The sequence below is a fragment of the Mastigoproctus giganteus genome, chromosome 10, assembly GCF_048544385.1.
Source record: "Mastigoproctus giganteus isolate SK-2022 chromosome 10, ASM4854438v1, whole genome shotgun sequence".
Classification (NCBI taxonomy): Eukaryota; Metazoa; Arthropoda; class Arachnida; order Uropygi; family Thelyphonidae; genus Mastigoproctus; species Mastigoproctus giganteus.
The window spans coordinates 223,548,917-223,564,639 of record NC_143584.1 but is presented as its reverse complement, the minus strand read 5'-3'; the positions used below and the strand labels follow the sequence as shown (position 1 = coordinate 223,564,639).

At 36.1% G+C, this 15,723-nt stretch overlaps 1 protein-coding gene across 1 annotated transcript in view; it reads right to left on the bottom strand.

Moving 5' to 3' along the window:
• Positions 1-13,204, bottom strand: part of LOC150079975 (uncharacterized) — a 187,449-nt gene extending 174,245 nt beyond the window's left edge. Inside the window, exon 1 of the mRNA XM_090383300.1 lies at positions 13,148-13,204. Coding sequence (XP_090239426.1) covers positions 13,148-13,204 — 57 coding nt within the window. The remainder of the gene's footprint in view (positions 1-13,147) is intronic.
• Positions 13,205-15,723: the final 2,519 nt, after the last annotated feature.

Below are 15,723 nucleotides of genomic sequence, written 5' to 3'. Positions count from 1 at the left end.
TACTTTACATATTTAAATTCGAGAAGGAAAGGGATGAATCAGATTGGTCCACTGGATATTGATGGTTCAACAGTTGAGGATACTGCTCAGGTGGCTAACAATCTAAACGAGTATTTTGCATCTACATTCACGCATGAGGAGTTATTCAGGAAGAAGAATGATGTAGGTAAAGTAAACATTGGCAGTGAGCTGGATGATTTTATAATAACTGAGAGGAAAGTGGAGGAGAGATTGTTGAGGATAAACATAAAAAAGGCACCTGGGGTGGATGGGATCTATCCAGTTATATTAAAGGAGGCAGCAAAGGAAGTAAGCAAACCCCTAGCCATAATTATGAGAGCTTCTTTGGACTCAGGGGAGGTACCCATAGACTGGAGATGTGCAAATGTAACCCCAATTCACAAAGGAGGATCAAAGGCTGACACAAGTAATTATAGAACTGTTAGTTTAACTTCTGTTCCAGGTAAGTTAATGGAGGCACTGGTTAAAGAAGCACTGCAGGATCATCTAGACAAGAATTCAGTTATAGCTCAGACGCAGCATGGTTTTGTTAAGGGCAGGTCTTGCCTGACCAATTTGATTGGATACTATGATGTAGTCACAAAAGAACTGGATGCAGGGAATAACTTTGATATTATATATTTGGATCTTAGAAAGGCTTTTGATACTGTTGCACATGGAAGACTGCTGCACAAATTGGAGCAGTGTGGCATTGGAGGCAAATTGCTGCTATGGATAAGGGGATGGTTGAGTGGCAGAAGACAGAGAGTGGTAATCAATGAACACTGCTCAACGTGGACTAATGTTATTAGTGGAGTTCCTCAGGGTTCAGTGTTGGGACCGTTGTTGTTTTCGGTGTTTATGAATGATATTGATGATGGGATATCAAGTTTAATGTCCAAGTTTGCAGATGATACAAAGGTTGGCAGGGTTGTTAAGGACACTACTGACGCTATGCTGCTGCAACAGGATCTGGAAAGGTTGAACAGATGGGCTGAGAGGTGGCAAATGAAGTTTAACATTGACAAATGTAAAGTACTACATATGGGAAACAGTAACCCCAGAGCAACGTATCAACTCTGTGGTACTACACTGACAGTGGTGGAGAATGAAAAGGACCTGGGGGTAATTGTGCAGGCAGATATGAAATTCTCTGAGCAGTGCAGACGTGTGCAAGAGTAGCTCATGGTGTCTTGTCAATGATATACAGGAATTTTTCTAGCAGGGATAAGGAGGTGATTATTCCCTTGTATAAGGCAATGGTTAGGCCACATCTTGAGTACTGTATACAGGTCTGGAGGCCTCATTTCAAGAAGGATGTAGAGCTGCTGGAACGGGTACAGAGAAGGGCAACAAGATTAGTGAATGGAACAAAGGGTTGCTCTTACGAAGAAAGGCTTAAGTTTTGCAAATTACAGTGTCTGGAGACTAGGCACCGGCGAGGTGATCTGATAGAGGTGTATAAGGCTTTGAATGGTTTGAGCATGCTCAATGCCAATGGGATTCTTCATCTTGCTCAGAATAATCAGCTCAGAGGGCATAAATTCAAATTGAGGAAGGACGGATGTCGGATAGATGTGCGGAAATTTGCCTTTGGCCAGCGGGTGGTTGGTTGGTGGAACCGACTTCCATCAATTGTTGTTAAAGTTGATAGCCTAAACAAATTTAAAGCTCAACTGGACAGGTATTTCGAACGAACGGAGGGGTGAAATGGGAGTGGGATTTTTTTTTTTTTTTTTTTTGGCTGATGCTGAATAAGCTTGCTTTCTTGCATCATATGCCTCTACTAATGCTAATGCTAATGATCTGAGTCACTGATAAACCTAAAACCAAATAGAAACACAACTGAGAAGACAATTTGACAGCACCTTCACTTGGTTTATTTCATAAATAGCATTAAAGATGATTTAACTGCAGTAAGAAACAGTATCTTGGGGCATATATACATGGTTTGTTAAAATTAAAGTATCCCTATGTAGAGGGCTTTGGAGGGAGTTCTAAGGCTCGTACTGAAGAGAAATTTGGACAACAGGTACAATAAAGAATGCGCTCGCCATTTATTGGAAAAAAAAATTTGTTACAAAATTTGTCACTATATGGCACTTGAACTGCACTACAATTGTTCAATGAGTCCTCCATTTTGGTCAACAACAGTTTCCATTCGAAGAGCAGCATTTTCAACAGCAGAACATAACATGTCAACTGGAATAGCCAGCACATGATGTCTAATGCTGTCCTTCAGATCTGCCAGAGTTTTACATCCTTCCAGATACACCTGGTTCTTCAAAAAACCCCACAACCAGAAGTCACATGGGGTGAGGTCCTTTGACTGGGGTGGCCAAGATGTCTGGAAACAACGGCTGATAACCCGTTCATCTGTAAAGTGTTGCCTTAGCAATCTTTGGATACAATGGTGGATGTGGGGTGGTGCACCATCTTGCATGAATATGGTATCCTGAAGGCACCCATGTTGTTGCAGTTCTAGTATTGTGAAATTTGCCAACATTTCATAATATCACTGTCCAGTGACGGAACAGGTGCAGGGTCCAGTCGGTGTTACCTGTTCAAAAAAATATAGCCCAATCATGAATGTGACCATAAATCCACACCACACTGTCACTTTTGGAGAATGCAATGGAATCTCTTGGATCTTCTGATGCTGAATAAGCTTGCTTTCTTGCATCATATACTAATGCTAATGCTAATAACTCGAGGGTTTTCTGTTGCCCAAATGCAACAGTTGTGTGTATTCACTTGTCCATTTAAGCAGAAGTGTGCTTCATCACTCCAAAGGATGTTCCATGATCAAGTGATATCCACTGTCATTCGTGCCAGAAACTGAAGTGTGTATATGAAACGATTATATGCATCACCATGCTTTAGCTGCTGTATCATGTACATCTTGTAAGGATAGTACCGCAACACTTGACGCATTACTAGCCTTACAGTGGAATACGGCATGTCCACATCACGAGAAACAGCTGGAACACTTGCGCTACCACATGGAGACTGACTTGATAAATCCACGACAGCCATAACCATATCTTCAACACAAGAGGATGTCCACTCATTTTATAACTCTACCTGGTTGAACACCAAGATGTCCTGTCGCTTCAAATTTCACAATCATTTTGTGAACAGCACAAACAGTCATAGATCAACGCCTTATGTGCTTCTGATGCTGGAATTCTCTGATAGCCGCAGCTGCATTGTTGCTGTTCTGATAGTACAGCTTCACTAATAGTGCCTTTTCCTGCAACGTTGTTGGCATTGCTGCTGTAGTGCAGCCAAACATCTACTGTATGATTTTGAAGAGACTGCTTTGCTTTTATACAGTACAGTAGAGCTGAATAGTGGTGCTGTGGCTGCACTACAGCAGCAATTCCAACAACGTTGCAGGAAAAGGCACTATTAGTGAAGCTGTACTATCAGAACAGCTGCAAATAACGTAAGTTATTTGCATAATCACTTACGATAATAACTTGCATATGCAAATAATCGCTATTTGCATAATGATTTGCATAACTATCTTAGTTATGATTATGCAAATAACTTACGTTAATTGCATAATCATAACTAAGATAGTTACACGCTATACAGTGACAAATTTTGTAACTAATTTTTTTTTTCTCAATAAATGGCAAGCGCCATTTATTGGGAAATTCTTTATTGTATCCTATTGTCCAAATTTCTCTTCAGTATGAGCCTTAGAACTCTCTCCAGAGCCCTCTACATTGAGCTATTTTAATTTTAACAACCCTATATTTTATGTCACTCACTGTAATAATCCTGGCCAAGTCTGACTTCTTTCTTTAAAGTCAGTATTAGCATTTTCTCATATTGTGCAAGGAAGTCATAAGCTTTTTGCTGCAACAGAAAAATAAAATTAAATAATAATTATTATATATTAACCACATCTGGTGAGTATGGGCTTGGCACACCCAGGGTCCTGAGCTGGATATCATCGTTATTCTTTTTCTTGGTGATTCCCTTCTACTCTCTCACAGGGTAATTCAGAAAAATTTTTTTTGGCTGGTGCAGCATAAGCCTCAGACTTATTCTGCACCATATAGCTAATAATAATAATAATAAACACTTCTTATATGTTCCACTCCATATATATGTGCTGATCCAATTGAACTTTGAATTTTTCAGGTTGTCAGCCTCAACTATCCATGGAGTTAAAACTTATTCCAGCAAAACAAACTGAAATAAACAGTTCGATATTACTGAAAACAGCAATAATCATGTCTTTCTTTTCCCACAGTTATAGAAAGGAACTCCACACAATGTATGGAACTGATTTTTCAAGTAAAAATGAAATAATATTCAGGATGTAGTAATTGTTGAAGTTAAACATAAGAAAGGCACCTGGGGTGGATGAGATCTATCCAGTTATATTAAAGGAGGTAGCAAAGGAAGTAAGCAAACCCTTAGCCATAATTATGAGGGCATCCTTGGACTCAGGAATTGGAGATGTGCAAATGTGCACCACAGATTGGAGATGTGCAAATGTATCCCCAATTCACAAGGGGGGGGGGGTTGAAGGGTGACGCAAATAATTACAGACCAGTTAATTTAACTTCTGTTCCAGGTAAAATAAGGAGTCACTGGTTAAAGATACACCTAATTCTGTTTTTACACGATAGATACGTTCCTGAAAAATACATGTAAAAAAAATTCGTGTAAAAAAAGACATTGTATTTATGGAAGAAAAGAAGATTGGTTCCGAATCTAAAAAAAATCAGTAAAAATAATTAAAAAAACACATAAAATATTCGTTTTAAGCTTATTATTTTATTTCAACAAAATACACATGTAATAATATGTAATTAAAATGTACTAAAATAAATTTGTATGCATATGAAATGAAAAAAAATTCTTCATGAACAAAAAAAATCTGTTTTACACATAACAAGATTTTATTCATTTTCACTTTCTGATAATAAACGGCGCATACGTTTGCGTACGACTGGAATATCACTGCCATCACTAGAAATGTTGTGGACATCGTCTTCTTCCTCTATTAATGAAATTCTTTCTGTGATCTCTTCAGCAAAATCAGCACGAGTCTCCTCTGGTGCTGATGTTTCACCGGTTTTACGAACGAATTCAGTTATTAATCGTTGTGTTCGTGTTTTGGTTAGGCCGTTATATAATTCTCTGTAAGAGGCTGTCAACAACTTCAGTTCACGTTGAAACTTCCCAGCGCGTTCCTCATTAGGGTCATGTTTGACAAAATGATTACCTAATTTTCTGGCCAGTTCCAGACCTTCTTTTATTAAATCTGCATTTAGAACAGGATCATTTTCTTCATTATCACTACGTTCTGTGGGATAAGGAGTCCCAAGGACAACCTCTAATATTTCATCTTCGCTTAGGGCTTTGTCGGTTAAAAATTCATCAATATCTTCAAACGATAGATCATCGAATCCTTCTCCACCAATTTTGTGTGCCATTGTAATGATGTTGGGAAATTCGGTCGTATTAGGGATGATGGGATCTTTGCTTTTTACACATTGTGGCCAAACCGCTTTCCAACACGCATTTAAAGTTGCTGGTTTTAATTCAGTTAACGCTAATCCAACTTGATTGATACAATCCATAATTGAGAATTTCTTCCACACATCAATGACTGTCAGTGTTTCATCATTCAGTTTGTCCAAAACGTGTTGGAATGTTCGTTTTACGTAGTATGTTTTAATTGTCGCAATTATACCTTGGTCTAGCGGTTGTATCAAAAATGTAGTATTAGGTGGCAGAAATAAAATTTGTACGTTTGGGTGTTCCAAGACAGGATGGCCGGGTGCATTGTCAAGAATCAGAAGAACTTTAAATTCGAGACCTTTCAAATTCATATAACGTCTGACTTCTGGGACGAAACATTTGTTGAACCATTCTGTAAAAATAGTAGTGGTCACCCAGGCCTTCTTGTTTGCCATCCAGTGAACAGGCAGTTTATTGATATCTACACCTTTCATTGAACGTGGGTTTAGGGCTCGATTTACCAGCAGTGGTTTCAACATACGATCTCCTGAAGCGTTGGAGGAAAATAATAAGGTCACACGATCCTTAGCTACCTTAAAACCACCAGCAGTTTTCTGCGATTTGGCTACATACGTTCTGTTCGGCATTCGTTTCCAGAAGAAACCAGTTTCATCTGCATTCCACACTTGATCAGGAGTGTATCCTCCATCTTCAATAATTTTTACAAGTTCCTGCGGGAATACTTTAGCAGCCGATTCATCTGCAGATGCAGTTTCACCTTTAATTTTTATATTATGAAGAGCATTCCTTTTAAGAAACCCTGTCATCCAACCTGTACTCGCAGAAAATTCATACTTTCTGTTTAACTGAGATGAAGTGCTTGGCTCCTTTTCTTTAATCTGTCTGTAAATTCTTAGTGCTGTTTGCTTGATGGCATTTCCATCTACTGGTACTCTTTTTTTGTGACTGATCTTCTATCCATATTACCAGGGCCTTTTCCATTTTTTCCTTAACAATATCTCTTGTATATGATGATGAATTAACACTTACTTTTGTTCCAGAACATACCGACTTCCTAATTGCAGCTTCATTTTTCTTAATAGTTCTTACGGTAGCTTCATGTACATCAAAATGCTTTCCTACAGACGTAGCCCCTTGTCCAGTTGCAAGACGATCTAAAATTTGAATTTTAAGTTCCAAAGAAATCGCTTTCCTTTTCATTTTGGTAATAGGCGAATTATTCGACATTATATAAGGGCTACCGAAAAATATCTCAGTTATAATTAATAAAAAAAGGTATGAAAATTTTGTAAACTTACAATTTATTGACTATCGGCAAAATTAATAAATTTATATGTGCACAAATTTCACTAAAGATTCTTTCACTTTGAAATAGAGCTTACTACTACATGTCTGCCGAAGATACAATGCACGAATACCGTAGATGTGTACCAAATTCAATAAAAACGTTGATGATTCATAGATACCTAGACGTACACATTGGTAAGCAAAAGCACGCGTTTCAAAACGCATACACTAGCTGTTATCCAATCTATTGGTGCTGTAATATAGAAATGATACTAATATGCCACAAATAAAAAAATTTTTCTTAGAATTTAGGCAAAAAAAAATTCATAGAAATCGTGTTAAATCAAAATGACTCGCGTAAAAAGAGAATGAAATATTTATTTTGAATTCGTGTTAAACCAAATTCGTGTAAAAAAAGTTCGTGCAAAAACAGAATTAGGTGTATATTGCAGGATCATCTAGACAAGACTGCAGCATGGGTCTGTTAAAGGAAAGTCTTGTGCTTTCCTTTAACAGACTTCTTCTGAATCTTCCAGGTGCTTCTGAATCTCTCAAAAATTTGTTTTTGTTAGGCCACATTTTGAACTTCATAAAAACTTGCCCAATGAATAGATTCAACCAAAGAATTAATCCCAGTAATGTTTAAATGTTGCTAAATATTTACCATACAGTTCAGGGAATCTTTAATTTCCCTGTCTGCTTAACCTCCCTCATTTTGTTTTAATTATAAAAAATTAAGTTTTTCATTTTCTACTGATTTAAAAATAGTGATCTATTAATTATGATTTGCTAAACCCAATTAAAAATATTTAACAAAAATAAATGAAAGAATAACCAATAATGTTTTTATTATTATTGGTTATTGAAACTAAGGCACTATGGTAGGCACAACATGAACGTCTGTATTTTTGTCAGGTGTCTGCATTTAGCCAGTGAAATCAGATCATTATTGTAAGATTAGACACCCTGTCACTGGAATTTCACAGACATTATGTAGGAATGAGAGTTGCCTAGAATGCTTTTGCTCACCTGGCATCTGTTAAACACCAAACAAAAATTTAATGTCATAATTCATAGTAGTGATTTAGACAAATTTTGCTGCAGAACAACAAAAACTGTCTAAATATTAAGTCATCTACTGTGCCATCTCTGTACATCACATTATATGTACATCTACTAAAAAAAATACGTGCAATTAAAAAATATGCACTAAAATATGTACCAAAACACTAATATATGCACTACAATTTTTACATTTATTACTCATTTATAACACCACAATTTCTTTGTATTCAACATGTTAAAGTAATAAAACCATTTATGAAAAGTTTTAGCATCTTTTTTTTAAAAGTTTACCCTTTCAAACTCACACCTGGAATAATTTTTGTTACAATACACAATAATATATTGCTCAAATTTGTGGTGTGTCCAAAGGTCATTTTATATGTAGAGAATGACCTTTCTACTTCTATGGAAGTGACTAGGCTGTATTTAATAATGTGGGTTTTTGAAGCCTTTACTTGAAATGGAAGTTCATTACCTTCCCCATTTATGAATTCATCTATTTTCCTTAAAGTGTGAAATCCTGAGTTTATTTCTAACATTATTGTATTTTCTTATTCCTTCTTATGCATCCAGGCACAGCAGAAATTTGCAACTCAACTTTTTCCATCTCTCTCTCTCTCTCTCTCTCTCAGGTATATAACTACACTTTGATCTTAGTCAAAAGGCTGAGAAGTGATAACTGGGTAACCAGCTGAAATGGGTCTGGATGAACAATAAATGTTTTCTAGCCAAAAGTTCTATTCATTGCCAATAGCCACTGAATGCATACTATCCAATGAATCAATAAATTCTTTTATAGAATCAAAATTTTTTGCATAAAACATTGCTGCTTCTAACCTTGTTCCCCATCTTGCCAGAACAGGATCAGATGGGAGAGGAAGAGTAGGTAAGTTGCTATTCTTGAAGGCACTTTTGACAAAATCTTTTTTATAATAGAAATGTTTCTCTAGTAATAAGTTGAAGCCTAGTTCGATGGCCTCCCCAGTCACAAATATCAATGTGTTGAGGTGGAATGAACTATTCAGAGTAGAGATCCGAAGCCATCCAATTTTCAACAACTGTTGGGAAGAAATTTAGTCAACCCAGATCAGCGTTCGTATAGTGCACTTTCAACATCTCGTTGAGTCCGTACCACAATGAATCTTGGCTGTACTGAGAGGTAAAGAGGAACCTACTCAGTATTGGATAGATGTACCTAATAAATTGGCTACTAAGTGTCATAACACAAATTAAAGCACAAAAGAACGAACAGGTGAAGAATGAAAATGCACAAATGAGTACAAGAAAACAGATGGGAATAGGAAACTGCTGAGTGTCGAAGAGGAGGTAAAGGAAATGAAAGTAGAAATGAACTGAAGAAAAATCCTTTAACAGATGGCAATAAAGTATATAGAAATATATATCGTGACAGAAGTATTTTTTTTTTTTCACACTGCTAAACTTTACCAAGTTTGTGTGCACATCACCTAAAATATTTCCATGATAATTTGTGTGGATATTAGTCATCAGTGTTTGTGTACATTTTAACTATTTAAGGGTGCTCTGTTCTTTTCAGACATTAAAAATACGATTGAGGTATCAGGAGCATTAGGCATATAACACTTAATTCCATTATTTTAAATTCATAAAATAACTGCAGCCAAGATAAACATTTAAAATTTGTATGATGAGGAAGTGCTAAATGGAAGTGATTCCCAGACTCGGGTCCAGCAATTAACTCCGATGAAGCAACTTCAGGTCAACCTTGTGAGTTTAGATGATGACTGTTACTAGATCAGTTTAGGTGATGACTATGACTAGTCATCACTGTATCTTCTCCAAATTTGACTCACTAGTCATACTTCAAAAAGATATAGCTGTAATTGTTGAACAACTTAGCATTAAGAGAGGCATATGATGCAACAAAGCAAGCTTATACATCAGCCAAAACAAAAAAAAACCCTTCCCCATTTCACGCGTCCATTCGCTCTAAATTGTCTAATTCTGTCTTGAATTTATTTAAGTTGTCAACTTCTACCATGACAGATGGAAGTTTGTTCCAACTATCAACCACCCACTGCTAAAGACAAATTTCTGTACATCTATTCTACAACTGTCTTTCCTCAATTTGAATTTATCCCGTCAGGCAATTAATCTCATATTACGCCGTCATACACCAGCCATATTAAAATTGTAGTTTTGTACTGTTTAAAATATTGAAATGACTAGATAGAACAAATGAAGTAAAATATAATATTAAACTGCAAGATACTATTTACAATAAAACAATTAAAATACTAGATGATAAAAGCGCTAAAATATACTGTAGCTTTCAAAGGCATCCACCTCCTTTTTCAACAGTAAGGTTTTATCGTATAGCACATCCTTAAATATCAGCAGGCTCACAGCTCTCAGCACGTAGTTCCACAGGAGCATGGGCAGTATTCTCCTCGTGTACTGGAACCGGAAATGGCTCGGGAGCGTGCCAGGCAGAACCATTCATTACATCCAAGGATCACTGCCTCAAAAAGAGGATGAATATGTATTCCCCTGTCTCTATTAATAGTACTGTTCCCGGAGGAACAGATCCGCAAGCTCTCGAGCCACTTGAGGTCCCAAAATCTATGTGCCCTGTCAATGATAATAGCTCCGTCCCAAAATCTCCGTCTGGAGATTTTGGGACCGCAAGTGGCTTGAGAGCTTGGGGATCTGTTCCTCCGGAAACAGTACTATTAATAGAGACAGGGGAATACGTATTCATCCCCTCTTTGAAGCAGTGATCCTTGGATGTGATGAACAGTTCCACAGGCACGATACCGAGCCATTTCCGGTTCCAGTACACATGAGGAGAATACTGCCCATGCTCCTGTGGAACCACGTGCTGAGAGCCATGAGCCTGCTGATATTTAAGGATGTGCTGTATGAAAAAAAATTTACTGTTGAAAAAAAGAGGTGGATGCCTTTGAAAGCTACAGTATATTTTAGTGCTTTTATCATCTAGTATTTTAATTGTTTTATTGTAAATAATATCTTGCAGTTTAATATTATATTTTATTTTAATCATTTATTTATTTGATTAAACTTTATTTGTTCTATCTAGTCATTTCAATATTTTAAACAGTATAAAACTACAATTTTAATATGGTTGGTGTATGACGGCATAATATGAGTATGAATATTCCCAACCACAGAGGCCTATTTGAAGATAGAGGCAATTAATCTGGGCAAGAGAAAGAATCCCACCCTGAGTGCAGTACCACAGAGTTGATACATTACTCTGGGGTTACTGCTACCATATGCGGTATTTTACATTTGTCGATGTTAAACTTCAGTTGCCACCTCTCAGCCCATCTGCTCAACTTGACCAGAAACTCCACTTGATCCACTCCCTCATTAATGCCCACTTTAAACAGCTAAAGAAAGCAATTCCACATGTTGATGAGTCTCTAAGATTGCCTAATGGCAATCTTAAGAGATTCATCAAAAACAGAGCACTTCTAGTTTTCATGAAGTTCAAGTACTATTTCTGAACTGGCTCATTACTGATGTTTAAAAAACTGTGCTTTATCACAATGTTAAGTATCATTAATAGCTTTGATTAATTTGGGAGAAAGAATCTGCTGCACCATAACCAAGAAGTGGTTTTCACCACATGAAAGTTTTTCAATGTATCTCATGGAACATTCAGGGCACAGTTTATTTTGAACTCTTATAGCCCAATGAAACCACACAACCAAATGCCCTGATCCATCAGCAACTTGTCAGTTTGAGTGCTGTATTACAAAAGAAACATTCTTCTTTGACCAGTTGCAAGGGTTTCATCAGGATAATGCATGTCTTTGCATTGTTCACATCACATATACAAAAGTGAAAAGTTGAAAAAAAAAACTGTAAAGGGTTTGGAAAAATTTTTGGATCCAAAATTTTTTCCAACCAAATGTACAAATTCAAAAGTCTACGATGCTATTTTGATGGGGCTTGAACTTTGAAGCTCTCAAAAGTGTCCCTCATTCTTTGCTTCAAAGCCAACTGAATTTATAAACACTGAAATGCTTAGTGAAAGTCAACAATGGAAAGTATGACTCCTAAAAGCATTTTATGAATTCCTCGTAATGTGAAAATGTACATTTGTTTAAAACCTGATTCTTGTGTGTGTGTGTGTGTGTGTGTGTGTGTTTGAAAAAAATAGCACTGCAAAAAGATCATCCCAAAATCACTTTTCCCACATGGCACAGACTAAGAAAGATGAGTTTTGATTGAGAATGGTTGTAAACTAGATGGGGAATGTTTCTTTCAGCCAAAGGGTTGTTGACTATTGGAGAAACTTGATTTAATCTTGTGTGAAAGTTATGGTTTTTTGGGGGGCAGGTTTTTTTTTTTTTTTTTTTTTTTTTTTAAGTCTATGTTGAATAATCCTAGTTTCATTACATCATTTTGCTTTCATTATACTAACAATTATCATAAAAATAAGCCAAGCAGAAAAATCTGTATATAAGAGCTTCCACACATATACATATCAGAGACAATATGACAATACATGGGTAGTTGAGCTTGATCGTTTGGGGGGAAAATTCAAAGGTCAGCTGGATAGTTACCTATGGGGGAAAGCATAGATTGTCTATTTCCTTTTCTTTTATTATTTATTTTAATTTTATTTTATTTTTCTTTTTGGCTGGTGCAGTATAAACCTTAGGCTTCCTTGCACCATATGGCCATTACTAATACAATACCTTGTATATTCAACTTAAGTTTTAATTACACACACTTCTATAAAGACAGGATAAATTTAAGAAGCCTAAATAAATATATTCAATTTACAGTTACAGAGAGTGCTTTTATCAATCAACCATAACTGTTACCAATTTTACTGCAGGGAGGGATGTTTCTGAAAATACTTGTATGAAATAATATAAAAAATAATGGTGTCTAAAATCCAGATGGGAGGCAACAAATCCCTCCCATTATCTCTGCGAGGTATTTGACCTGGAAAATTTTGTCCTTGATTTCAATTGTCGGTCAATACCAAGAACAAAAATTTCCAAGGTCACATTTGTTTTCATTTTCCACGATATGTGTTTTTGCAAAAAAAAATCAAAAAAAAAAAACTTATATCCAATGCGCGGGTAAGCATATCCATATTATAATAAAAGATCTTATTGCTCCTTTAAAAATTCGGTATTTATGTGCAAACTACCACCCAATTCAGAGAAGTATGAACGGTGGAAAAGGGGTTATCCGAATTTCCCGATGCGCAATGAATGCATCTGTACATATCACGGAGGTTGATCAATCCTTTTCCCTTTATTACTTGATAATCAGGCTTGCCCACTCGAACTTTCAACTTTCCTACTAGAACTAAAGCCATTTCGTTATTGGATTTTTATATACATTTTATACAGTGTAAAGAATATAGCCCACGACTTTAAATGACAGTAATACTTTCTGAGTCATGCATAACGTCATGTTTAATATAATCATGATTATATGAAAGTTATTTCAATTATCACTTAATGCACAAATAAAGACCAAGATGGAACGATTTTGTGACAACAGGTAATAGCTGCAAATGGACTCTAATATTCTGGTAATGGTGCAATCTGAATAAAGTCATTTTACTATAAACTAACAGGCTCACCGTACTCGATAAGGCACCCATTCCATACTCCTTATAAATTATCAAATAAGATAATTTAAAATTAAAAAGCACATAACTAACTATAACAACCAACTAAAAGTAATAAGAAAATATGCAAGAACTGCTTGAACTTGGTAGCGCACGCCCCCAAAATGTGATATGCAGCGCTGTCATTCCAATGAATGGCTGATTACTACAATAATGTTTTAGAATTTTTGTTTATCATTTCAATTTTTATATAAATTTTGATGATGGACGTTTATGTATAGAGCTCAGCACATCAAACTAAAATTATATTATTACCGTAATTATCGGCAGAGAGTGGATAAACAACACTTGTTCTATATCATACATTCTCGCGAAGAATAATTAATCATCGCAACTTGAAGAATCGAAGTGAGAAAAAAACAAGGTTTAAAATACTGGCAATGTGAAAAAAGTTCGAAATTTTCCATTAAAACTACTTTTAAAAATAATCCCTTCCTATTTATAATTTTTTTAATTATTTGAAAGATTTTCTTAAAATTTATCCGTATTTTTTTCTCATGATTGCGTTAAACAATAGGGTAATCACAAAACTCGTGCAACCAGCTTTTTTTTAAATCTAGCATTTTCCAAAATGTGAACAACGGCCCGTACCGGTCCATGAGGAGTAAAAAAAAAAATAATAAAAAATAAAACCCATCCTTATAAAATAAATAATCTCATGATCCTATTTTTATCTTATCACGGAAATTCATGAATACGGTAAGTCACTATATATAAGTGCGAAATTAGTTTCTCATCTTTGATCTCTTCAAAACAAATATAAAAATAGAGTGAATGTAGAACCAGAGATTAAAGAATAAAAAATTTCGATAAACAATTAACTCTTCCACAATGACTCAGCCAATTAACAAAAGTGTTTCCAAGTTTACAAAACAAAAAACAGCCTACATCTGTTACTCCTTGGGATAAGAAGGATCGATTGCACAGGACACCGATGTCAGGTTTGACTATGACGTTGATTTAGTGATTCACTTATAAGCCAGTTACTGACGGCAAGCCCACCGAATATGTGAACAGAAATACGTTAGTAAGACACTACTCTGTGACTGAGACTAGGTGAGCAGAGACGGCATCCGGGGATGACGGGAGAGCCTAGACGAGCAGGCTATCCCTCAAGGGGCTATCCATCACCTGCGAAGGCCACGTGCGTTTACTAATTATTTACATATAAATACATATATGATATTCCGGCACGTTAAGTTGCGAACCGGCAATCCCTTTATTTTCAGGAACACTGGTAAAATAACCTAAAACTGCTGGCAACCCTTCATGGAATTCAATGGTTTTCAGCTGAAAGATTACCCAAGAAATAAGGGCAGAGGGAAAAGTAAGTGATTTTCTAATGCGATCGTTATTTATCAGCAGTCAGTCTTCTATAATATACAGTCAGTCCTCGTATAACACGTGTTTACACTACACGAATTCGATCATACACGATTTATAAATAGGGGAACGATATCTTATATAACACGAACCGAATTCGCTTATGCACGATTAGCCTTTGTGTTTACAAGAAATGGCAGTCGAACGCGGAATCACCCCAACTGAACGCAACACGATAGGAATGAAGAGAAGATTCTGAAAATGTATTTGTTTTTTATATCAGTGAAGGAGAAACACATTTCACCATAATAACGTAAAAATCAACACAATTCCAGCTATCGGTATAATCGCAAATGCAATTAGATCGAGTTTACTACCAGTTTATAACAGATTCCACTAGCAGAAACGCAACTAGAAATTGTTTTTATTGTTTTATGGTAGTAACCCCTAGAAATGTGCTTTAGTAAAATGTGAGGTGTTAATAGGGTATCTCAGCCTTTACGGTGTTGTTTATTCAGTTGCTACACGCACTCAGATTTGTTTATGTGTATCAAGCGTGCCTCCTCGTTTTGTAATTGTGCTTTATTCCCTAAAAATGAGTAAAATACTTAAAAGGTGTGAAAAGGAAGTGTTCTGGTGAAGACACTGCAGATTCGAGAGAAGAAAAAAAAGCAATATTATTATTATTATTATTAGCCATATGGTACAAGGAAGCCTGAGGCTTATGCTGCACCAGCCAAAAAAAAAAAAAAAAAAAATCCCGAGTTACCCCCTGAGAAAGAAAGAAGAGAGAGAGAGAGAGAGAGAAGTACAAAGGAATCACCAAGAAAGAGAAGAATGATGATATCCAGCTCAGGACCCTGGGTTTGCCAAGCCCA